The sequence below is a fragment of the Penicillium solitum genome (genome assembly GCF_028829755.1).
Source record: "Penicillium solitum strain IBT 25940 chromosome Unknown utg000009l_segment0_segment0, whole genome shotgun sequence".
Lineage (NCBI taxonomy): Eukaryota > Fungi > Ascomycota > Eurotiomycetes > Eurotiales > Aspergillaceae > Penicillium > Penicillium solitum.
In genome coordinates, this window is record NW_027072128.1 from 2,744,693 (window position 1) to 2,769,014 (window position 24,322).

At 49.4% G+C, this 24,322-nt stretch overlaps 8 protein-coding genes across 8 annotated transcripts; 1 reads left to right on the forward strand and 7 right to left on the reverse strand.

The window, feature by feature from the left end:
• Nucleotides 1-673: 673 nt before the first annotated feature.
• Nucleotides 674-4,884, reverse strand: N7455_012120 (uncharacterized protein; the record flags this gene model as incomplete). Its single annotated transcript, XM_040957268.2, has 3 exons — nucleotides 4,697-4,884; nucleotides 4,211-4,638; nucleotides 674-4,128 (listed from the first exon to the last, which is right to left on the reverse strand). Exons 1-3 carry the CDS (start codon nucleotides 4,720-4,722, stop codon nucleotides 674-676), a joined length of 3,909 nt encoding a protein of 1,302 aa, XP_040812286.2. The 5' UTR covers nucleotides 4,723-4,884.
• A 2,357-nt stretch (nucleotides 4,885-7,241) lies between these two features.
• On the reverse strand, nucleotides 7,242-8,929 carry N7455_012121 (uncharacterized protein; the record flags this gene model as incomplete). Its single annotated transcript, XM_040957219.2, has 5 exons — nucleotides 7,242-7,377; nucleotides 7,436-8,063; nucleotides 8,125-8,449; nucleotides 8,510-8,549; nucleotides 8,622-8,929. 5 exons carry the CDS (start codon nucleotides 8,927-8,929, stop codon nucleotides 7,242-7,244), a joined length of 1,437 nt encoding a protein of 478 aa, XP_040812197.2.
• A 763-nt stretch (nucleotides 8,930-9,692) lies between these two features.
• fbp1 (fructose 1,6-bisphosphate 1-phosphatase) lies at nucleotides 9,693-10,745 on the reverse strand (the record flags this gene model as incomplete). The annotated part of the gene is made up of 1 exon (XM_040957301.2): nucleotides 9,693-10,745. The coding sequence occupies one exon, from the start codon at nucleotides 10,743-10,745 to the stop codon at nucleotides 9,693-9,695; it is 1,053 nt and encodes a 350-aa protein (XP_040812236.1).
• An 815-nt stretch (nucleotides 10,746-11,560) lies between these two features.
• N7455_012123 (uncharacterized protein) lies at nucleotides 11,561-12,268 on the reverse strand (the record flags this gene model as incomplete). The annotated part of the gene is made up of 1 exon (XM_065606818.1): nucleotides 11,561-12,268. One exon carries the CDS (start codon nucleotides 12,266-12,268, stop codon nucleotides 11,561-11,563), a length of 708 nt encoding a protein of 235 aa, XP_065459984.1.
• A 2-nt stretch (nucleotides 12,269-12,270) lies between these two features.
• On the reverse strand, nucleotides 12,271-14,402 carry N7455_012124 (V-type ATPase subunit a family protein; the record flags this gene model as incomplete). Its single annotated transcript, XM_040957243.2, has 3 exons — nucleotides 14,101-14,402; nucleotides 13,734-14,048; nucleotides 12,271-13,686 (listed from the first exon to the last, which is right to left on the reverse strand). The coding sequence occupies exons 1-3, from the start codon at nucleotides 14,224-14,226 to the stop codon at nucleotides 12,271-12,273; spliced, it is 1,857 nt and encodes a 618-aa protein (XP_040812211.2). The 5' UTR covers nucleotides 14,227-14,402.
• An 853-nt stretch (nucleotides 14,403-15,255) lies between these two features.
• On the reverse strand, nucleotides 15,256-17,317 carry N7455_012125 (GNAT family N-acetyltransferase; the record flags this gene model as incomplete). Its single annotated transcript, XM_040957264.2, has 4 exons — nucleotides 17,056-17,317; nucleotides 16,562-16,996; nucleotides 15,802-15,985; nucleotides 15,256-15,564 (listed from the first exon to the last, which is right to left on the reverse strand). The coding sequence occupies exons 1-4, from the start codon at nucleotides 17,205-17,207 to the stop codon at nucleotides 15,256-15,258; spliced, it is 1,080 nt and encodes a 359-aa protein (XP_040812325.2). The 5' UTR covers nucleotides 17,208-17,317.
• A 559-nt stretch (nucleotides 17,318-17,876) lies between these two features.
• On the reverse strand, nucleotides 17,877-18,128 carry N7455_012126 (uncharacterized protein; the record flags this gene model as incomplete). Its single annotated transcript, XM_040957341.2, has 1 exon — nucleotides 17,877-18,128. One exon carries the CDS (start codon nucleotides 18,126-18,128, stop codon nucleotides 17,877-17,879), a length of 252 nt encoding a protein of 83 aa, XP_040812225.2.
• Nucleotides 18,129-22,419: 4,291 nt separating this feature from the next.
• On the forward strand, nucleotides 22,420-24,202 carry N7455_012127 (uncharacterized protein; the record flags this gene model as incomplete). The annotated part of the gene is made up of 3 exons (XM_040957298.2): nucleotides 22,420-22,655; nucleotides 22,720-22,918; nucleotides 22,973-24,202. 3 exons carry the CDS (start codon nucleotides 22,420-22,422, stop codon nucleotides 24,200-24,202), a joined length of 1,665 nt encoding a protein of 554 aa, XP_040812201.2.
• Between the last annotated feature and the right edge of the window lie 120 nt (nucleotides 24,203-24,322).

Here is a 24,322-nt window from a genome sequence, read left to right on the forward strand (position 1 = left end):
TGTTGGAAATTCCTGTTAGCCATGATCTCTTTCTCGCGGTGGATGAAAATTGCATGTGAAGGAAAGGCCAATGTCAGGTCTCGGGGCGTATCCCGGACTTGTTAAGCGTTGTCCGCAAGTAGATGGAGAATCATCTCTCAGACTGGTGCCAGCTGAAGTCTCTTCATGTAAGGCCATTGAGTGCTGTCGAGGGGCAGGTCGAAACCACACCCCTCTTCGCACTCTCAAGGTGGAATGTAGTAAAAGCAAAAAGGCAATTGAAACTTACAGTTGGTGTAATCAAGTCCAGAACATCAAGGACATCAAGGACTTTGAGGTGAAATAAAAGAAAGGAGAGTCGAGGGGGAAAAGAGCTATTTGAAGGCGGACGGAAGACTCTAGAAGGTGCACGTGACTGTGGATAACGCTAGCGACTTCTCAGTATCGCATGAGGTCATTTCTCTTCTTCGTCTTCTTCACTACCAGCCATATTCTTGGGATTCACTTCAATTGACAAATTGTGTTCTTTGATTGGTTGAAATATGTGTATATTCAACCCTCACATCCCTAAAGGAGACCAAAAATTCAAGTGTCGCAGGCACTGCCTCGCATCACTCGATCTATAACGAACGAATGGGGATATCACGCTGCCAAGTACATAGCAAAAAAAGAAAAATCACAAAAAACCTCTCTTCTATTCCTCCAATTGTTCCAATTCCTCCCAACCATTTTCATTCATAAGCTGTTCCTTCACCCGTTCTCTCAGCCCCTCGATCTGACTCCCCAGCGCCTCAGTCCACTGACCCTCAACAGTAGCAACCTTATCTTTAAGATCAGTGGTAAGGGCCAGTTCTTCATCAGCACGAGTCTCCTGCATCTCACGACGAACATCCTCCTCCGCCTCCCCACGCTTAATCCGCTGCGCCTCAACAAGCTTCCGACTAGCCCGCATAACAGCAGACCGCACCTCATGCAAGAGACACAGCAGATTCGTCTGCGACTCAATGAACTGGTAGCTCGATTTCTCCGCATGCGAAAGCAAGGTATACAAATACTGCAGCGGATGCTCATAGTAGCTCGGATTTTCCTCGTATTCATCTGCAGGGATCTGAACCTGGAAGCCGCGCAGGTTCTCAGGCGCCTGTTGCACAAGCGCCAGGAGGGACGGGGCGATATCCCAGAATGCGGAGAGCTGTACCTCGACGCCTCGCATGACGTTCTGCTCAATGACATCCAGGAACGTCTCGAGTCGGGTTAGCGCCTCGTTTTCGTACTGGACGCGGCGGTCGAGTGCGTCTTGCGTGAAAAATGCTTGCGTCTCTCGTAGCTTGTCTTCGTTTTTGGTTTGTTTGTATGGAAGCAGGGCGACGGCTTTGTATTTGTCGTCGCGGTCGCTGATTAGGTCAAATGACTCGCGGTGCAGCTGCTCGCGGGCTTCGAAGAGCCATTTTAGTTGCGTCAGTTTCTCCAGGAGCTCGGGCTTTTCGTCGCCTTCTTCCTGGGTTTGATCCGGTGTCCCGCTCTGTGCGTCATCTGAGAGCATGCTGCTCAGTTGGTCGATGCAGGCTGTTGCTCGGCTGATTCTGTCGACGAGAATGGCGTGCATTGGCTTGAGCACTGTTTCTTGGTATGTGTCTAGCTGGCGTTTGACCATTGTCCTTTCCCGCTCGTTCTCCTCAGCAATCATCGCTGCCTCAGCCTCGGCTGCTTCCGCGAAAGTGAGACTGCCTTCTTGGATCTGGCTTTGGATGTTCGATCTGAAGTGGCGGTGACCCTCGTCGACTTGTTGCTGGTGTTCTTGAAGCATCCGTTCCACGTCAGCCTTATACCGATGTCTGGTGGTTTTGATCTCTGCGAGATCAGTAATTGACCGGACCGTAGTTCGATGGGTGACCAAATCAGGATGGCTGTTATTCACGGCAGGATGGTGGCGGGGATAAGGCGGAGGCAGGGTTATCAAGCGCGAGATGTCTAAATTGCGGCTTTCATAGCGATATCCAGTCCCCGCGGAATTCGCAGGGGACCCTTCATGCCAGCCGACTTTCTCAGGTGGGTACTCATCAGAGCCATATTCCGTACTCCCATAGTTCATGCTCACATCTTTGGGCTGAGAAGGAGTCAACTCCTGGTCCCCATGCATGGCCTCCCGAGGCAACCCCATGTACTTTGACTCCCGCTTGGATCGTTGAACCCTTCTCTCAGCCCCCTCCCCGCTGGAACCGGTTGCTGACTCCCACCAGCGACTTGGTGCACGGCCTCGAGAGCTCTCGTCGTTGCTCATGTTGAGACTGGCAATCGGCGACAGGCAAGGCTGATAGTTATTCCACCACGCAGACTCCGGTCGACCTGCTCGGTTTTGTGGGATATCTAGCTTTGGCTGGGGTTTAAGCTTCGGCGGTTGCTTGGCCGGCAACTCGAAAAGATTGCGGCGCACATCTTCTACTTGGAAAGATCCCCAGACCTTGGAGTACCGCTGGCGCCGGATCTGAGATTCGGCAAGCATATAGTCCGCAAATATCTTGAGTGCTTCGGTATCATCCTCAGCACTGGCTTCTTTATCAATAAAGGTCTTGTGCCTTTGAATCGCATCCTGTAGGAAAGCAGGGTCTTGTCTAAGGATCGATTCCATTGACACCTGCGTCGTTTGCTGTCCCGGTGTTCGGCGTGGCGATAAGGGCTTCATTATCGACACAGCATCGTTAGGCATGTGGAGAATGTGAGAGAGTGGACGGGTTTCTGGTCCTTGGGAGGGTGCACGGGAGCGTGAGCGTGGCCGGGCCTCTTTTGCTGAGTTCAGAGGCGGAGTTGGTAGTGCCTTTGGCGGTACTGGTTGGCTGGCTTCTTTTGGGTATGGAGACGATCCCACTCCATTAGGATTTGGCGAAAACGGAGGCGTATGCGCAAATGCAGCGGAGGGACCAGCAGAGCTGGGTTGTTGTCGAGGAGTCCCGTAGGGTGATTTTTCTGGAAGGACAGCGCTGGACGATGCTCGAGGCCGTGAAGCAATATATTGTCCTTCTGATTTAATGCTGCGGGTACTGCCAGGGGTTTGATTGTACTTGCCCGACGTCGGATGCCGATCTTGATCCGGGCTATTGGTCTGGTCTGGTAGAATCAGGTTCGATGGTTTGATCTGCTCGAGCGCATCGGCCCAAGGATTGCCGTTTGCCGATATCGCACTTGGGGGTTCAAAGACCTGGCTTTGTCGGTTTCGTCGTTCAATTCGCCTTTCACGAATGCCCTTGGCACTTGGATCACGGACTGCTGGGCTGCGGAAAAGACCGCCACTACCAGGAGTTCTTTGATTAGATGAATCGTGTGGATCTCCATCCGTCGGCTCTGGTGCCCTGGCCGCTTTTGCCGTGTCAACATATAAAGTCTCCGTTGGTCGACTGTTCAAATATCCCTCGTCTATCCAATCAGCTGGCGTAGGCGGGATGCTTCCCAGTCCTGTTCCTAGCACGGGGGGTCCTCTTCTCGTCGTCCTGTTGGAGCTCGGGGTCGTTCTCATAGATGATGATTCCGACGAGCCACTCACACTGACGGACCTCGCAGCGGGAGGAGGCCCTGGAGGTGGTGGCGGAAGTGGCATCCCGGGCTCCCAGTTACTATTTGACGGCGATCGATTTCGCGACTGACTCGTTGCCCTTGATGATCCCGCACTGCTTACCACAGCCCCAGCAGATGCGGCTCTTCGGGATCCAGGTGCCCGGGAGGGTGTGTCGAAGTGAGCAGGTGTTGCAGCCACATGCTCGTTGAATCCTGGTGAGGGTTGCGCCTGGTCATACTGTGCCAACCGGGGCCTATGGCTAGCTGCAGCATTATATGGTATAGATTGATCATTATAGGGCATGCCATGGTACTCCACTCGACCCTGAGAAACAGATCTACTCGCCGGATGTCCCTGTGGGGGAGGTGGAGGAGGGAGCGACTGACGCCCCGAGTCAGGCGGGTAAGCCATGGATAGTGGCCGAGGCCGGTTTGATCGTCTTTGATACTGAACAGGCATCTCAAACGCACCCTCCCTGTTGTCAGGTGGAGAAGGCGTGCCGGCAAAATTAGGATTTGTCTGACCAGAAAAGTCCCGGGACATTCGATTTTGGTTGCTGGGAGGTGAGTATGGCGGAGGAGGTGGCGACAACGACACATCTACCAAAGGATCAATATCAATTCAAAGCGGGTCTTAGGATACCACTGGTCTGCAGAGGCATAAACTATGAGCAAGACTCACCCGGATTATTTCTCTGCGGCGTCACGCGATGCATAGTGCCTGGCTGAAGATACGGGGCTTGCGCCTGGGGCCTGCCCGGAGGCCCCCAGTCCTGGGGATTATAAGGAACATTGTATGCGTTTCTAGACGCCATGGAAGACGACGAAACGGATCTACCGTTAATAGGCGATGGAACAGCAGGCGATAGACCGTGAGTAAATGGGCTCGACAGTGAGGTTGATGATAAAGGCGTCGGTGTTAGTCCCAGGCCAGACCCAAGACCCTGATATTGAGGACCGCTCAGTGCTGTTGTCAACAATGGCGGCTGTACAGCATGTTCTCGACGACCTGGTGATGGCTGATTGCTGGGACTCGCAGCCGTCGATGACCAGCCCGGATAATGATTGCTCAGTGGCTGCTCGACACTTGCATGATTTGAACCCAACCAGCTAGAAGAGGATCAGTATCGTGCGGATAGAAAATGCCCGAGAATACGACGGGTCGCACCTATTCATATTGGGCTGTGCATCCATTTAGGAGGCCCGATCCGAAGCCATGGCCGCCTGGGATGGAAGAGGATGGCCCAACAGAACAGAGAAAAAGCTATTGGCTCGAAACAGGCGAGACGCTAATTTTTTTCTATTCTTTGCAACTGCGGAGGGCAAGGTTGAGGGGGGGGAAATGATAGCCTGGCCCATACGGAGTAGTACTCCGTACGGCAGAGGCAGATGGACGGTGCGCCCATTGTAGAAATAAATCTATATTTGGAACAGAAGAAAGCAGAATTTCATCGAGAACAAATGAGCCTGTCCGAAGCGGGGATTGTTATGCACCTGGCGAGGTTCTCATCACATCCGGGGCCCAAGCTCGGCGCTTATCGTTCTCTATGAGAGGCCCAATGACCCTGTACCCTGTTGTCCCCGCAATAAAACAACGAACCACAGAGGATTATGGGGGGGGGGATTTATCTTAACTGTGTGACTAGAGTATGCAGGGGTGTCTATAGGGTAGAAAATTTCTAAAAAAAGGTAACTAGTGCCATACATTTTGAGCAAGGATCAGAGGGTTCTTTGAAATATAATTGGTATGGGGTATATTAAACTCCTAACTACTGCCGACTTCTATTTGCCACGTGCATCGACCGAGGGAAGACCGATGACGGCTCCGACATCTTTTTAAACTGTACTGAAATCGATATTAGTATCAAGACTAACAAGCGATGGCAAGAAACAATATGTGTATGGAGGGATTTCAGATAAAGCCTTGTCACAGGCGATGGTCGTCAATGTTAAATCCTTACGTTGACCGTCGTGATAAATTGAAGTGAATCATCATAAAAGGATGAGGCAAAGAAAGAAATCAAGTCAAAACTTACAGAAAGAAGTAAAGCAGATCACCAATGGTGTGGTGTCTGCAAGTTTTAGTTCGCTCAATTGTTTCTGTTCAAGATCCCATCAGCGTCGAGTACTGAATAGACATTGTAGCAATGTATGAGACTCGTGAATTGATCAGGCATGACAGTTTATCGTCTTCGCCAGCAAGCTGACTAGGACATATGCTTGTCTTTTTGTGTCGTTTCATCATGTAAAGTCGGGAAGGGAAAAGAGATGAGGTGTACATACACCCACAATCAAGACAAGAGAACTCTCTTGTAAGTTCATGTTGAAAAGGAAAAAATATCTGTCTTCAAAGAATCGTTAGCACTAGCCAAGAAAATTTGATTGAGTGAAATAATGTGTAGGAATGAATGTCAGAAAGGCATGAATGGTTATTAAAAAGATTGTGTCAGCATCGAAAACTCGAATCAGACTCGTCATCTAAAGGGTATCATCATAGAAGGTAGGGCGGCAAGAAAGAAAAACAAGACTCAGTCGCATACCTTCTACAGTTACAGTTGGGTCTCAATCGGTCATAAGCAAATAGGCTTCTATTCAAAAAGGGTTAGTGACTGTGTCACGCAACCATCTCACAAGTTGATGAATATATGATATGTCTCAGTGGGCGAGGTTTTCTAGGCCTGCCGCAAAAAGGGCATCTCCAATCATGACCGGACATTTTTTTAAACGCCGTCGGAGCCCAGTGCCGTTTCATCTTCGACAGACATTCTTGTGGGAAAAGTGATTTAGGCTTACCATTTGAGCCAGTAGCGCAGAAACCTATTTGGTCTTCGAAACATTAGCTTATGATCTGAAAAGAATTTTCATGCAAATGTTGAGGTAAGGTAAAGATCAGAAATAGCCATTTGTATCATCACCGACCCGAAGGTCTGAGACGGTAATTTCCAGCGTATTTTCATACACATCGCGTTCATCATGGTATAGGGAAGAGAGGTAGAATGTAAAAGGGACAAAGGTAACTCACCATCTGCGCTTGTTGTGGGGTAGGTATCTGCAATCGATGAGACGTGTACTATCATTTCTGGAAAGGCAAGTTAGCGCAGTCCAAATCAAAGTTTGTGTGATAGTTCAAAGCAATGATGTGAGATCAGCCTGACGTGCAATAACATAAGTTTCATTCCCCTTGGGGTCAAAGACTCTAGTTTGTATTTGGTTAAAGGTATCATCATGTTGGGAGGTGCGTGGATGTGTTGGGGGAATGGAGCGGACAAGATCTTACCATCGTCGCAGATCCTGCAGACCGGCTGTTGGTTAGTGAAAAACACATTGTGTCAAGAGTTATGATTTGGCTCAAGACTAGAGATTAATCGACCTCAGTCTCCGTTTGCATTGGAAGCATTAACCATGCTGAAGATGAGCGTAGGATAGTGGAAGAGAAAAGAGTGAAAACAGAAATTTGTACTTTTTTCAAGCTCTGACGGCGCGGAATCACCTTCTGCCGGAGCTAGCCCATAGTGGGACTAGCGTTTCCATAGGCGAGTTCTGATTACGTCATGTATCCCAACGGCCTGGGCGGCCTCAATGTACATACAACATGAGATGAGCCTTGAATTTATAGCTGCACTAGAACACGGACGAAAAGGTTACAATCTATCATTAAAGAAATATATCAATATATGTTTCTATCGACTATCTAACATCAAAATAATACCCATTTATGCATGAGACCGCTTCTTTTCGCGGGCCCAGAACTGATATAGAACAGCCAGCATAGCTAGCATGCACACATCAAGGGCAATAGTCCAGTTATATCCAATAAGGTACCTCGGAGCATCAACAGTCTTCCACACGCTAATAAGAAAGAAGGTTAGTATAAAGTCCGACATCAGTAGGTTGCACCAACACTCACAAAAGCGGAATCCAAGCCCCAAAGGTATTACCAATGGTATTCATAGCACTGATGACGATAGCACGCTCCTCGGCACTATGAGCACAAATCTCATTTGCCCAGGCATAGATAATAGCCGCAATTCCATCGGCCGTACCAGACAGGAAGAACGCAAAGAACTTCAGTCCAACGGGGACATTCCAAATAGCTAGCACAATGCAAGCAAAGATATTCAGCACAGCAGTGGTAGCAATCAGGCTAGCCTTCGCATCATATACATCAGATAGAACACCACAGATAACAGACGCCACAATGGTGACTGCCGGCGAGACTGTCGTGATCGTGTTGATGCTCTCGACCGAGTATCCTTCCTCTTTAAGCCAGATCGGCAAGCCACTGTTCGAGGATACACCATCTGCCTGGGAGAAAAAGAATGCAAATGCAACAAGAACCCACAGCCGCCAGCCTTTGAGAATTTGGAGAACCCTTGACTTGGTGAAAGGTTGGCGGCCTTCGCGGTTCTCGGATGCCATGCGCTCTTGCGCGAGGCGGACTTCATCCGCGCTGAGGAAGCGGGAGTTGCATTTGTCGGGTGTGCTGGGGAGGACACATAGGCCTAGGAAGGCGATGGGGATTGTGCATGCAAAGCCTGATATCGTTAGCTTGTGCCTTTTTTTTTTTTTCTTGTGAGACACTTGGGATACACTCACAAATAATGTACAGCCATCTCCACCCTTCAATCCCATACCGACCATCAAGCCTGGCATAAGCTCCGGCTTGAATGTACCCCGAGCTCATACTGCCGACTTGAGAGGCAATGAAGAAGATCGCGCCTCGACGGGACAGTTCCGAGCGCTTGTACCAACTACCCAGGTACCATTGCACGGCAGGGAAGAAGAAGCCGCCGAGAGCACCGACGAAGAAGCGAAGAGCGTAGAGCTGGGTGACATTGTTGGCCTTGTACTGTGCCAGGGTGAAGATACCCCAGAATAGATCGGCGGCAGGCAGAAAATAGTTCACGGGGCAGCGAGTCATCTATGAAAAGCAGTCAGCAAATCAGTGTCTCCATGCGATTGATTGTAAATGACAACGAACCAACAGAGTCAGAGGAATCTGCATCGTGATAAAACCAACCCTATACCAAGTCAGCATCAACTCACAAATCCTACTCTCCAGGCTCCATCACCAACCCATCGGATTGACATACATGTAGACCGTCTGCAGATAATTCAATTGGTTCCCATAAAGCTTCAAGTCTTCCTTCATGCCAGACACATAGGCTGTGCTTGTAGCCGAAGAATCCAGGACCTTCGCCCAGTACGCCAGGAAGACGAAGATGATGATCAGTCCATCAAGCTTGAGGATCAGCCGCCGCTCGGCGGGGGTATCTGTCGGCGCGAACCACTCATACCATTTCCGGCGTGCGAGCTCAGAGGCCGGCGGGTTCTCTGATTTCGTGGGGGTTTCCTTGGCTTCCACTGTCCGCGGGGCTTTCTCGATGGGTGGAGAAGACATAGTTGAATATCTACCTCAAATAACAACACTGGCCTCTGGGGTACGGGGACATGACACCGCCGATCAGTTATCTGTGGTTGCTCCATTTTTTCCCCTTGGGGGCTCTGGACTGTTATAGGGTTGATTTGGAGCACGCCATCGGCCGCTCGCATGAGGAGTCATCGAATTTGCCGGTAAAAATTGACGCTATCACCAAAATCGCATCAAGCAATTCCCAACCTCGGTTCTGATTCGTTCTGATTCGTTCTGATTCGTTGGGGCCTTGGGGTTCGACCCAAGGGGGTATAAATGCAGAGATGGTGTGAGTTTCATGTTTCACTTGAAGCAAGCGGGTGTTGCTACAGGGTCTGGGCTATTATGGAGTTAGTCAAGATGGTATATTCCGCGCCAAAACAATTAAACATCTGTAAGCATTTTAGCTGCATGCCCAGATTCTCTGTGGGACCTGATCTAGTGGCGTTTCTCATCCTCTGCACGAGCCACGATACGAGTACATAGTAGGTATCACTAGTTACAAAGCAGTGCAGTTAATGAATTTCTTTTATTTTATTTTTAGTCCCGATCTATGGCGGGTATAAGTATCGTAAAGCGCTGAAAACAACAAGACTGCAACGAGGCAAGAGGTCGGGTAACCAAAATGTAAACTCCGACCAGTTAAATCATCATGTCCAAGAATGAGATAGATGAATAAATAGTGTTAAGAGGGAATATGCCGGGGGAAACAAGCATCCAGAAAGAATAGAAAAACATCTCAGCGAGACGCTTATTTCTTGTACTTGTTGTACATATCAATGACCTTCTGGACCTCATCCTTGGAGCCAAGGAAGACACCACTCTTATCGTGAATGTTCTCAGGGACAACCTCCATCAACCGCTCCATGCGCGAGTTGACAGCAAGACCGCCTGCGTTCTCGAATACCATAGCCATGGGCGCACACTCGTACAAGATACGAAGCTTGCCCTTGGGGCTCTTCGAGTCGGCCGGGTAGGCGAAGATACCGCCGTACAACAGAGTACGGTAAGCATCGGCGACCATGCTACCAATGTAACGGGCACTGTAAGGCTTGCCGCCGTCTTCGGGGTACTTGAGGCTGTGGAAGTAGGCGTTGCACCACTCATCCCAGTACTGGCTGTTACCCTCATTGACGGAGTAAATGGAGCGCGCTGGGGGCAGTTTCATGTTGGGGTGGGTGAGGATGAACTCTCCGAGTGAGTTCTCAAGCGTGAAGCCGTTGACACCGCCGCCACGCATCGTGATCACGAGCTGCGCTGAGGCGCCGTACATGGTAAAGCCGGACGCCACCAGGCTGGTACCCGGGTGGAGCAGGTCCTCTGGGCCGACAGTCTTGTTGGGACCCAGAACCTCGTCGGGGAGCTGGAAGATACCGAAGATGGTACCGACGGACACACCGGCATCCAGGTTGGAGGAACCGTCAATGGGGTCGCAGACGACGGCGTAACGAGCATCGGGGTGCTCGTCGAACCGGATCACTTCCTCTTCTTCTTCTGAGACGATAATTCGGCACTTGCCAGAGCCACGCATGGCAGAGATAAAGATGTCATTGCCAATCACGTCCAGCTTCTTCTGGTCATCACCGGTTATGTTTGAGGAACCGGCTAGTCCGGTAAGGTTGATCAAGGAGGCACGACGGATGTAGTAGGCAATTGACTTGAAAGAGAATTGGAGGGCATGGCACAAAAGAGTGAAGTCACCCGAGGCTTCGGGGTACTTAATCTGTTCTTCTGTAAAGAAGCGGGAAAGTGTGACGATATCAGTGTTGATGTTCTCCGCTCCGACGGGGGGTGCTGTAGCCATTTTGAGGTATTGTTTGGAGGATTTAGGGTATGAAGGTTGAAAAATATAGCAATTGAGTTCCAAGTGAAGAGTAGGTTAAGTAGTAGAAAGTGGCAATATTGAAACAAGGCAGAATAAGAGAGGGAAAAAATAGTTCAACGTCAGTGAGGGGAGAGGATTAAACCGGGTAGAAGTACGGGAGTACGGAGTATGGGGAGTGACCTCAGACCCCCCCGTTTTCGTCATTTTGCCCCGCGTGACCTGCCCGGACCCTCCTCGGTTTCCCCTTGCCGGGAACGCCCGTCTCTTAACTATAGACCTTCCTATCAAATATCATTTATTTGTTGATTCCTGCAGAAATTGAATAGTTTAGAGATAACCCCCATTGACTCTCTCCAATTCGCTATTCGCCCATACCAGTTATGTCCAAGATAATCGAAGATAATCAAAGATGCGCTGCCCAATGGTCTAGATCCTCCCGGTCTGTTCCTTGCCCGACTCGGCCTCGGGATCAGCAACGGAAGAATGAATTCCCTATACCCCACTCATAGTCATGCGCACTTGAAAAGATCGTGAGATTTAGGTAATGTCATTGGTGTACCTAATTAAAGGGGGGTATCTGCGCTATAATTGATAGTTCGGTGTGGATATATGTACGGATCTACATCAATGGAACAATAACAGGTGGGACTGATCGGTGCGGTGTACAGTATACTCCGTACGGAGTAGATAATGTATAATTCTAGACCCTTTACAATACAAAAAAGGAGACAGGGAATGAGACAATCCCGTGCGTTGTAGAAAAAGAAACCAAAAAACAAAACCAAAAAAAAAAACTAGTCCACGGGGTCCTCCTCCAACAGGGTCTTGAAGCTGAAAGGCAAGAAAGGAATACCCTCACCAACGAAATGCTTGCTCATCGCCTCAACCCAGTGAAGACGAAGCGAGTGCAACATGGCACTAGTACCTTCCATCACACACAGAATACAAATAGTGAGCACGAACCAAAGGTAGAAGCTGACAACAATCATGATAACACGGGTCACGGGGTTCTCCTGCTCAAAGGCACTACCAATGGTCATGGTCCAGAGAACGATCGAGAGTTGCTGGTGGGCAAGCGACAGAGCCCACAGACGAAGGTAAGAGGCAGTGTGAGAGATACAGTTGAGGCAGAATTCGATGGTGTGGATGACTTGGTGGATCATGATGTCGCCAAAGTCGAATTCCTCGTGCTCTTCACTATCATCGATGTCCTGGGAAAGCATAGCCACACCTTCTCCATCGCTAGCCAGACTGTCCCGACCCAGCCCGCCGTCCAGGTCACCATCGGCATCAAGTGCGCTCACCCGGGAGTTCTCGCCGAGGCCGCGGTAACCCAGGGCACGAGCACGGTTGTGTTCATATCGAAGCCAGAACGGCTTGAGGAAGAGCATGACAGGTACTTGGGCCACAGCGACAAGGAGAAGGAGAATCTGGATTGAGCTCTGCCCAGGATAGAGTTGTTCTTCCACCGTACCAGGGCTCAGGAACATGAAAATGAGCATGTTCAGGAGACCGGGGGGTTCACACCCTTCTCCTGCCAGTTCACGGACCATTTGTAAAGAATAGTGAGGACAAGGTAACCGAAGATTGACTGGAAGAAGAGCAACCCAGGGACAAAATTGCCCCAAATGTCAACCTTAGACTTAAAGTGCCGTCCATTGACGTACTGCAGGCAAAGGGCATAGGTCATGTGGCACCATCCAAGGAGAACACTCATCTTCATCTTCATACTGTTCGAAAAGAGCAAGGAATTGTCTGCCTCGTGCCAGTTCCAGTCCAGACCAATCGGATACCGATATCCTTCTTTCAATGTCGCCTCGACCATTTTGCCGGCCTGGATGTCCTCGGGCCATTGCCACTGACTGGGGAAGATGGTGAAAGATTTGGAGAAAATATCGTTGTAAATAAAACCGGTGTAGATCGAGAACAGACCCATCATCAACATGATGTATCGTCCATAGAATGCCATGTATGTCAGTTCATCCAGTTTAGTCCGCGCCAGCTTCTTTTCCCAGAAGATCATGGCAGAAGCGGCCAGGGTCATCAGTGCACCGTGACCACAATCACCGAACATGACTGCGAACAAGAAGGGGAAAGTGACGACCGTGTACAGGCCAGGGTTGACTTCCGAATACTTGGGGATACCGTAAGCATTCACAATGGTTTGGAACCCTTCGGTAAACTTGTTCGTCCTGACAAAAGTCGGGGGGGTCTTGTTGGTTCGGATCTGATTGACAATTGTAGGAACAGTGAGGCCTGCACGGTCGTTCACATCCTGAAGGGTTGACTTGATCAGAGCCAGAGAGTTTGTCGGACACCACGCCTCAGCGATTAGCGTCTTCCGTGCCTGATCGTATGAAAATTTATTCAAGGTGTCGTAAACGGCCTTTTCCTTCTTGACGATGATCATCCACGCGGCGAGCGAGCGAGCAATTTGGGAAAGTTCCGCATCAAGGGTGTTCTTGGTGTTGCGGAGCACATTGCCAACATCCCCGAGACGGGTGTTCACTTCGTGAATCTGGTCTCTTCTCAACTCACTGTTCTCATCGACACCGTATAAGGATGCGTTGAGCGACTCCGAGATCTTTCGAATCTTGGCAAGGATGTTCTTGCCGTGAGCGAAGATGACGAAAACATTCTTGTGGACTTCCTCGTTGGTCATCGGGTCGATAATGGGCTCCGGGATCTCAGACTGGTTCATGTAAAGGTTTCCGCGCAGGGTGCGCCAAAGGATACGCTCAAATGCTCCGATGCGATCCCGGGGGATAACACCAGCAACGAATCCAATGTTCATTTCCGAGAAGCTCTGCTGACCCTGGGTGTCTCCATTTTGGCGAGGGGCGTGGTGCTCAACATCGCGGAGCAAGGGAGCTTCATCGTTGTCAAAGGATTGACGAATGTCTTCTGTTTGTGTGTGGGCCTATTCAGTTAGCCTCGTCTGTCAATGGTATCCTCGAAGCCACATACCCGATCGAAGAATCCACCAGCCTCTCTAAGCACCCATCGCCATTCGCTCAGCTCAACTTCGCGCTTCTTCAAAGTCTCATAGCTATCGTTCAGAGAGATAATCCGCTGTTCAAGGCTCTCGCTGCGATCAGCCAACTCATCGATCTCCGACGCTAAAGGGGCAGCCAATGTATCGGAGAAATCCGAGGAAGATCTCATGGGGATTGTGGCCTTTTCCATCTGTTGATGGAAGTAGCGGAGCTGTCTTTCGACATTGTCCAGGCGACGGATTTCTTTTGTGAAGGTTCTTTGGAAAGCGTTCGTGTCCGGGTTGAGCTAGAAAGAGGTCAGCGGGGAGCATCAAAGCAAAGCATTCTTCGTCACTTACATCTCGAAACTGAACCTGACCAACTTCACCTAGAGCACTGACGACTTCTCTTCCGATCTCGTTGGCAATGTAGAGCTGGGTCAAGCTCATATCCGCCGAGCGGAAGAAGGTGTCCCGCGGAGCCATGGTGTAAGGAGGCTACCAGGAGCCGTGGCTTTTGGTAAGAAGACAGGGGAAATGGGGGAGGCTAAAGAGCGACAGTAGACAGATATATTCAAGGAAAGGCACAGATCCTCGGCTCTGTTGTTGCAGATAGTGACAGCCCGGGCTCTAGTTGAACTCGTTCTCGGGTGGCTCTGTCAAGCTGGCTGCATCCAGCCACGTGATTTGTTGTACACGTGATGTCATGACTAAACACTGGGACCAAGGTTGGAACATAATTAACGTAGATTTAAGTGCCTTTAAACCAGCAGATTGTCTCAACTGATCATGGTCGAGGGGACCAGTATGCTACCGCATGCATGTTACAAAACAAGTGTGGCACCCAAGGGCTATTGGGGCCTACATATACTACAACAGTGTTATCGGAACAATCTGATGGTTTCTCTCGTTATATACGGAGTACATGTTGTTCTATAATTTTTTGATCGAGTTCATAGTTGAATGTTCTTATTGGATCTCCTTGTTGGCATTAGCGACCTGCATACCTCTTGGGATTCTAGGTATATGTATTACAGTATGACACAAGGCCCATTGTTTTGCCTAAAACCCCTCATACAGTTGGAGAAGGGGCTGCCTACATAGTATCCAAGAGCTAGATTCACCTAGAAATCCAATTCTACACTTCACTACCTCGAGGATAATATCCGCTACAGTCCATCAAGGTTCATAGCACTGTGTTTAGATCTATGAGGGATATATGGAATATATCATTATCTACGGTGCATTTTCAGTGGTCTTGATTCGTTGGATAACTATCATTTGCGGCACCCTGGGGGCTGTACGGGCTTCACTAAACTTTGGAAATAACACCACATCCCACACAACACTTCTTTGTTCTCTTTCTATTTTGACCTAATACAGCAAACGCTACACCAAGGATACCTGACCACGGATCTGGTGGCTGACCTGAAAGACTGCTTCCTTCTCCAACTGACATGTCGTGATAGTTGCTCAGTCGTCTTCCTTGTCGTCTTCCTCATCCTCCCCCACCTCCTATTCCTCCTCTGCCGCTTCCTCTTCCTCTGACTGTTCCTCTGCCTCTTCCTCTGCCTTGTCATCTTCCTTGTCATCTTCCTCGTCGTCTCTTGCATTGTCTTCCTTCAAAGAAACACACTTCATGGCTTCCAACACTTCATCAACATGGGATTTTAGAGACATCAACCCGCCATTGATTTGAAATTGGTGTCCTCTATTGGGGCTTCCATTGAGAAAATCGAGCATGGTAGCCCGGATTTCTTTGAAGGTCTCGTCAAAATACCCTACTTCTCGTTTCAGCTTGGTCACCTTTCCTTGGAGAACCACCTTGGGAGGGATCACTTTCGGGCGCCTCATGTACCGGCAAGGAACCACACCTTTCGTAGAATAGCTGTTAGCTTAAAGTAGAATACTCGTTGCATCTGAGAGTGTACCATCGAGAATGCTACACGTCCTATTAAGTTGTTTCCATGGGCAGTTTGCGCAACAACCACTGGACATGTTTGGAAGCATTATACATTCTGTGAATGGGTAGGGATTCCTTTCGCAATTGGTGCAGGATACCAGGGGTTTGATGCCCACAATCTGAGCTGTTGCTGCCCTGAGACGTTGACTCTTTCTAATACGCTCGCAAAATTCCAACTGTGTCATCTCACTGAGACCAATTTCTCGTGAGGGTTCCAAATCACGCATCCATTTCACATCGTTTGAAGGATTGCCATATTCCATGACGATTCTTGTCAGATCCCTACATGCGGTTTAGTTCCTGAGATCCTACCTTCTCAAAGACAGCTATGTCCATTGGCTCACATCATTATGTTCGGGATCTAACACCGATGGGCAAGTGTTGATGCAGATGTGTAAATGTGTGCTGTGGAGGATGTCCATAAGGACCGGGGTGTTGACGAAGGATGAAGAAAGAAGCTCTCTTTCATGGATTATATACGTCAAAGGGGGGATTGCACAGTGTGAATGCTCAGGTTTTCAGTTGTTATTTGCTATTGAACACAATATGCTTACCGTCACTGCATCTAATATGCAATCCAGGTGTCAAAGGCATCGTAGTCGGCATCAGGGTCTACCAGATATTATCTTGCGTCAAACAGCTTTCACTTGGATATTAAGTACTTGATTTCCTAAAGTATGTTTACATTCCTCACTATCATTTCACTCACTGTGACAGGTCATGATTGGAGGATGTATGTAGACACAGCAAGATAGATGATTAAGCGGGCAATTTTTACCACCAAACCCTCAAGCGTCAGAATATTACTGAGTGAGTCGAATACTTCGTCTGCCATACTATTTTGTGGGTTTCTCCAACTCGAAATGTGCAACCACATCATCCTCAATCGACTGCTCACGGTAGATACTAAACCCATTCTTCTGCAGCACATTCACACTGCCAATATTCGCTCTATTGCACGCCGCAAACAACTTCTCCTTTTCCAACTCCGATGCAGTCCCGTCGAGAACCATTCTATCAAGTTTCCACCACGCATCTATAATACCAGCAACTGCCTCAGTGGCATAGCCCTTGCCCCAGAAGTCAGGGTGTATATTGTACCCCACTGACGGGGCTGGGCTGAGAGCATTGATTCCCATTGCTCCGATAACTCTCTGTGTAGGATCCTCGGAGCGGATAATGGTGAAGAAGAACTTCCGTCCAACGGCACCTGATGCATCTGGTGTTGTGAATGTCTTTCTAGTAATGACAGCCTCGGACTCCGATATGTCTTTGTGGGGGACTTTGGGCCAGCTACAAATAGTCAGAGATCAGTATCTATCCCAGGATATCGTAGTAGTTGATGATCTTACAGCCAGTCTGCCACATCTTGTCGTCGTCGGATCTCAAAGATGGCTGCAGCATCGGCCGCCGTCAGCGGTCGTAGATACAGGCGAGTTGTGTGGATAGGTTCCAAGTCAGCCGGAATGATCACGGATGTGACTTGATTAGGGTAGAAGGCCATTTTGGCAGAATATGTGATGTGTTTGGAACCAAGGTTCGTGTTGTATAAAAGAATGACAATGATATATATCTGCAATTTCCTTCGTTCACAGTATCTGATTTGAAGATCCACGACCAGGTTACTATTGAAAATTTCTATACGGGCATGTCATATCTCCGATAATTAGCGTGATTTCATGTCCAAGTAAGCAGCGATTAGAACCTTGGAATATTCCGCGTGAGTCATTGCGGGGTCTAATAATACACTCCGGCCTGGACCAGGAGTATAATATAGGTTAATGCTCTCATACTAGCGATATATGCAATACATAATAAGAAGGGTGTGACAGAAAAGGACAAGGAATACCTGTGGTCTTAACAGAACTCAACCGAAATATATATTAACATCCGAGTTCGACCACCACACCGATAACGCATCTCTTAGCTCATTTGAAGCTCCAACATACAGTGTCGCCTCATCAATTTGGAAGCTTGGGAATTCAAAATAAAATTGGTTGATAATTTATACTCATAATAAATAGTTGTAGGAAGGAAAAGGAAAGCCCAACACCACCATCATCGTTTGTAGACACGAGCTCCTATCGGTAGACATGAGCTTCTATCGACCCGAGTCGAGAAGCATACAGGAACAGATATGTTCAACGGTACATCAGCTCGAATCAGCTCTGACCTAGGCACCGCCATCCCTCTTCGCGTATTCCTCCTCCATCCGCTCCTCGTACAGGCGATCGGCCTCCTCCTTAGTCAGAGCGCGACCACTATCAGCATTCTGCGACGCACTAGCTGAGCTGCCAGGCGCGGTCCCGAAGTAGCTGTTGTTGTTGATGTGGTCAGGGGAAGTGTGTGTAGCAGAGCTGGGAGGTTGTGTGCAGTTGTCTTCGTTTTGTTGCTTGTCAAAGAGGTCGGCAGTGGGGACGGGCATCTTGGTTGAGATTGAGGTTCTTGGTCGCGATTGCGGTAGTGGGCTTGAGAGAATTAGGTTCGAGGAAGTAATGGTGGTAAGCTAGAATTCAAGCTGATATGAGTTTGGCTTTAGTAGGGTGTCACGGCTGGGTTTTATGCCGGCAAGAGTTGGCCTGGTGCTTCGTCGCCACATATGTGGCGAAGCCATCGAGTTAGACGTCATGTCAACAAAACCGGACCGGGAAGTGAGAGTCTAGTAGTTTAGGATTGGGAGTAGGGGATGGACACTGAAGCATGGTAGAATGAAGACGAGGTGAATGAGCTATCATTTACTCATCTCGACGGCCGACGGCCACCGAGGTGCGTTAAGGGGGACGTGACGGTAGACTCGACACAACAGTCCTTATCTTCAGGCTCGATGTGAAGTAAAGAGCTATCCCAAGGACATTTACATACATACGAGTACGTGCAAAACAACAAACGGCAATCAGAGCTTAACTAGTAGGATCTACAAGGCACATCCCATCTCCAACCTCGAGCCACTGGCTCAAGACTTGATGAAAAGAGTTCCACGAATGGAGAGTGCCAAAGAATACGCCTGTCAATGACCACGAAGGCCATTGAACAGACTGTTCCGCCGCGATGTGCAATGCAGGGACCAATCTGTGGTGAGCTGCCTTTATGATCGCATCCACCCAAACAAGGTAAGTATGAAGAAGAAAAGAAAAAGAGGAGGAAGAGCCGGGCGAGCTGGGGGTATTTATGGAAAATCTGTAGGGCGGTGGCAAATGCCAGAAATATGTGGCGACTTCTGGTTGGCCCAACAAGCGAGATCACATGATTCTGCCAAGACCCAACTGCATGTGATATGACTCCTCCACCGCCCTCCCTTTTTGGAATTTTCTGACCTGTCAGGCTAAATGGTCCTACGGAGTATGGACATCGTATGTTGTAGGTACATTGTGCAACGTGCAGGACACAGGTACCATGCATTTATTCCCTAGGGTCTACGGAGTACGTTGTACGTAGATACTGGCGCCAAAGTAAAAGTGAAATTCCGAACCAGCACACAGACCACAGACCACAGACATGAATCAATAATTGAAACCTCCTTGTTCGAGACTCGACGCCTCAAAAACAAGCCAGACTCCATACCCGAGCTTGTGTGGATCCTCCCCTATTCCACAACTTTGTATTGTGGCTCTCACCTCTCACCTCCCGTACTACCCAAAAACCCGAAAGACGTTTGAATCACAATTTCATTCGGATACTGTCCGTCGGAAGTATACCTTTGTTTAGCATGTTCTACAAGATTAAATCGGGTGAGTAAACCCACAAGTAATACAAGCTAATATGAAGCAAATGTCCATCCTCATCAAAGCGTGCCATGGTTAAGTTGATCTAGTGGACGCTAGAGTCATCGGGGGGCATCGGAGAGCTTAGATGGACGGGAAATCCGTCCCCTGTGTACACCGCAGGTCAAGTCGGTGCTTGGCGTGAAGTATTAAGATTAATTTACTCCGTAACGCGCTCGGGAGATATGTTCTATCTTTCTCGAAAGTGAAGTACCCATGTGGATCTGACTGTAGTCCTGCTGTTGTGGCACTATATTTTAGTTTTGTTTTTTTTTTCCTGCAAAAAAAAAAACGTATAGGTATCTGCATCATGTACAGTACAATGTACGGAGTATGTCCCTGGGACAATCACTACGATGTATGTTGTAGTCAGATGGAGCAATATGCATCCCGAAAAAGCGGGAAAGAGTCCCTAGGCGCCCGGGCTCCGCTACGCATGGCACTTGCATGGTGTCAAAATTTAGTCCATACGCTGACAAGAGAGGAGGTAAGATCGACAAGCCCGACTGGGAACAATGTATGATCGTCCATGACTGGTAAATTTCAACCATTCATAGGACGCAGCAGGAGTAGGGATAAGACTCGGGACCTGCGACCGCAAAAAAAGGGCAAAAACGGCATGGTAAATGGGTTTGGAGACTTTAACGGGTGCGAAAGGGGGCCATGATAGGGTATGATGGGTTATCGAGCAGGGGGTGGATTCTTCCCGTGTGGCTATCATTACTGGAAATGCTTCGATGACCACATTCTGGCACCCAGTTTTGGGACCCTCACAGTGGTTGTTCTGATGGTAGGGAGTAGTTGTAGATCAGAACCATACCACTTACCTCCTACGGATATAAAATGGTTAGTATCTACGGAGTACAAATGTATTGTTTAGGTGATAAAAATCACTGTGTACCAAGGTACTCTCTGAGTCTCTGTTCTCATGTTCTAAACTGTCTTGTAGATGAACCGTGGAAGCAATGCCAAATAACGTGCTTTGATTCACCTGGGCAGAGTTTGTAGGGCTGCCCAGCCCCCTATTCGCTAAGACTCGGAACTAAATACATAGTCTAGTGGGACCACGTACTTTCTTGATTGTACGGAGTACGGAGTACATATCGTCACAGATGAATCTAGAAAAAGAAGTAGCGTACGGGGTATGTTGTAAAGGGCGAAAGAAAAGGGGCTTAATTAGGGGTAATATTTTCCAAACCTGTGGATCTTGTTTCTAGTTTCAAATATGTTCTTTTGTGAACTATACAAAGTAGTATACTTCGGACTCTGTGAATTGGAATTATGAGACGATCCTCGCATGGAATGATGCGCTTATCACGTAAAGAGGCGACACTCCGTAAATGTGCTGGGATTGGCTAGACAAAACTATCATGGGATCCTTCCCGCAGCGTGGTAAAGATAGTTGATACGCTGATAGGGATGTACATCAAAGCCAGAGCCAAGAAGGAGGGGTTGTGTCACTGCTGGTTGGTCGTCCACGAGGGTTTCCACGCCACTCCATCATAGAGGTGATATCAGGTCATGGGGTCTGAGTAAAGATTGCACCAGGAAGTCGTGATGGCCAACCATTCTGTAGAACCTAAAGATGAGTGCATAGCCCCGGTATCCTATACCCAGTCTAAGCCATGCGAATGAATGCGACAAAGTTCATATGTACTGGCCTACTTGGCTGATCATCACGAAGGAAGCAAAATGACGGGCTGCCTTGTGGAAGGAGGGGCATGGAGTACATACAGGGATGCCCCTCCAAAGGGATATTCTAGTACCGATATGGCCCTTCCGAGGGATGCAGAGCCTTGCAAGCTCGGATCGAGTTGTCGACTATGCGGAGTAATACGAAAGAACCATTGAAACGCTCAGTTGATTTGATAATGAATGGATCATTTCGGTAATTCTGACGGCAACGTCCCCCTTGAACTGTGTAACGGGATAGTTCAAAGCGATGATGGAATGAGCGCCAGCGGTGTGGCGGCCCACCGAACAATCATAGAACCTCCCTTACGGGCCCAGGAAGTATGAAATTGTGCACTTATACTTTTTTTGATAGTCTTATGGTCTTATGACCTGATGCCATCCGAGATAACCCCGCCATGACGATATATTCTTTTTTTTTTGTATAGAATAGAATGCACATGAAACAAAAAGAAGTGTTGCAAGACATATTATCAAATCGGTAAGAGGATCCGAATGCACGGATTAATTAGGAGAGACTAAACGGGACCGTTGACTCAAGCTGCATGGCCGATCATAGCTCGGGTGGTCATGGTGTGATGGTTTCATACAGTTGAAAGCCAAGGTTTGCAGAGTTTTCTTTTCTCCTATTTCCTTGATGTCTAACTACTAAATTGAGTTAGCGCCATGCTAGACAAAGGAAGTTCGTATCTTACGCGAAGTATCCCGTGGACCTCTGGTATAGATTGGGAGATGTTCCACCGGAGCTACAAAGTTGATAAACCATATTCGAGGTTACATACATGTACATTCGTAAATTAGAGATATTGCAAAAGAGAAGGGAGAAGAGTGCAAAAAACGAGTAAATATAACGATGATATTTAAAAAACAATAGAAAAATAAGGGAAGAAGGGAAAAAAAAAACATGAAATAAAACGAAAATTCCAAAAAGTAAAAAAGAAAAAAGAAAAAGAAAAAAACAATTAACTAACCCCTGAAGTCCCATTAGCTAATCTTGTTGTGGGTCCACTGAGCTCTGGGCTCCCTGCAGGTCCTTTCCTTTTTTGGGCGGACGCCATCAACAACCCTCTGACTCTTTTTTTTTCCCTTTTCCTCTCCTCTCCTCTCTTCTTCCTCCCACAAAGCAAAATAACTTACTTCGTGATACCCCGAGCTCTTGTGCTCTAATTTCTTTTGCTTTTCCTTTGAGATACCCTATACCCAACACGCCTTTTTTCACTTACGAAGCTCTGCTTCTTTAATACCCCGTCTATTATTTTAATCATGTCCGAAGTCCAGAAGACTGTCGAGGAGACCCCCGCGGTCGTCCCTGCCGTTGAGACTGCTGTTGAGACCCCTGCCACCGAGGCTGCCGTTGAAGCTCCCAAGGAGACCACTGAGGCCGCCGAGCCCACCGCCACTCCCGCTGTTGAGAGCACCGAGGCCGCTGAGCCTGTAAAGGAGGAAGTGAAGCCCGCTACTGAGGGTGTTCTGGGATACAAGGCACCTGGCCTGGTCAAGTAAGTTGGGACTAAGATCACGAATGCGACACGGAAACTAACAGGTTTTTTTTTTTTGTTTCAGGGGTTTCCGTTTCGCCAAGCGCTTCTTCTACTTCAACGAGGAGGCCGTTGAGAGCAAGCAGCTCTCCGTCTTCCACCAGAACGAGAAGGCCGCCGTCGCCAACCCCACCGCTGCCTGGGCCAGCCAGACCGGCAAGGGTCTGCTTTTCTTCACCAAGCGCGCCGAGGACAAGGCCACCCCCGCTGGCATTTTCAACCTTGTAGGTGCTTTCGCGGCTGTGTTGTGATGTGACAAACACTAACATGTTCCATAGGCCGATGTCTCTGACGTGACCAAGGAGGGTACCAGCGAGTTCCTCTTCAAGGTTGCTGGCCAGAAGCACACCTTCCAGGCCTCCAGCGCCGCTGAGCGTGACAGCTGGGTCGTCGCCATCGAGGCTCAGGCCACCGAAGCCAAGGCCGAGAAGGAGACCATCACCTCCGGCGAGGGTTACAAGGCTGAGCTCGAGAAGCTGACCAAGCCTGCCGTTGTCGTTGCCGCCGCCAAGAAGCCCGAGGAGAAGAAGGAGGAGGCCCCCGCTGTCGCTGCCGAGGCCGCCGAAGAGGAGCCCAAGGAGGAGAAGAAGGAAGAAAAGAAGGAAGAGAAGGCCGCCGCCAAGAGCCGTTCCCAGTCTCGCAAGCGCACCAGCATCTTCGGTTCCCTCCTGGGCAAGAAGGACGCCGAGGAGAAGAAGGAGGAGACCCCCGCTGCTGAGGAGACCAAGGCCGCCGAGCCTGCTGCTGAGCCCTCGGTTGAGGCCCCTGCCCCCGTCGTTGCTGAGACCCCCGAGGCTGCTGCTCCTGCCCCTGTTGAGGTTGCCGAGCCCACTGCCGAGACCCCCGCTGAGACTACCGAAGCCGCCAAGGAGGAGGCTAAGGACGAGAAGAAGGCTGAGAAGAAGGCCAAGCGTGCTTCCATCTTCGGTAACTTCTTCCAGAAGGTCGCCAGCCCCTCCCAGGAGAAGTCCGAGAAGGAGGCCACCGCCCCCGCTGCCGAGGAGACCCCCGTCGCCAGCACCGCTCCTCAGCTCGAGAACCCCGTCGAGGAGGCTGCTGCCAAGCCCATCGAAGCCGAGGCTGTGACTGCTCCCGCTGAGGCGGTTGAGACCCCTGCTGCTGAGTCTCCCGTTGCTGAGGCCGTCTCCAGCCCCAAGGAGAAGCGCCGAACTTCCTTCTTCGGCAACCTTGGTATGAAGAAGGAGAAGAAGGCTGACTCCTCTGACAACGAGGTCACCGATGGCGAGGCCAAGGAGACTAAGGCCAAGAAGCTCGGCGGTCTTTTCCGCAAGCCCAGCAAGGCTGTCAAGCTTGACAAGGAGGAGGTTGCTGCCGCTGAGACCGAGGCCAAGGCCGACGCCGCTGAGGAGGCCCCGGCCGTCCCCGCCAAGGAGACTGTCACTGAGGAGGCCCCCGCTACCGTCGAGGCCCCCAAGGCTGTCGAGACCGTCGAGGAGCCCAAGAACGTCAACGTTGCCGCCGCCACCCCCGTTCAGGCTGCCGCATGAAGTGCGACTCGGAGACCTGTCGTCGAGTTTGAACGGTGGTGGGACATGTCCTATCCATCGCCTGGCCGCGATATCCCTGACGGTCTAATCGAGTCCCGAAGGTGCAAATCTGATACCACA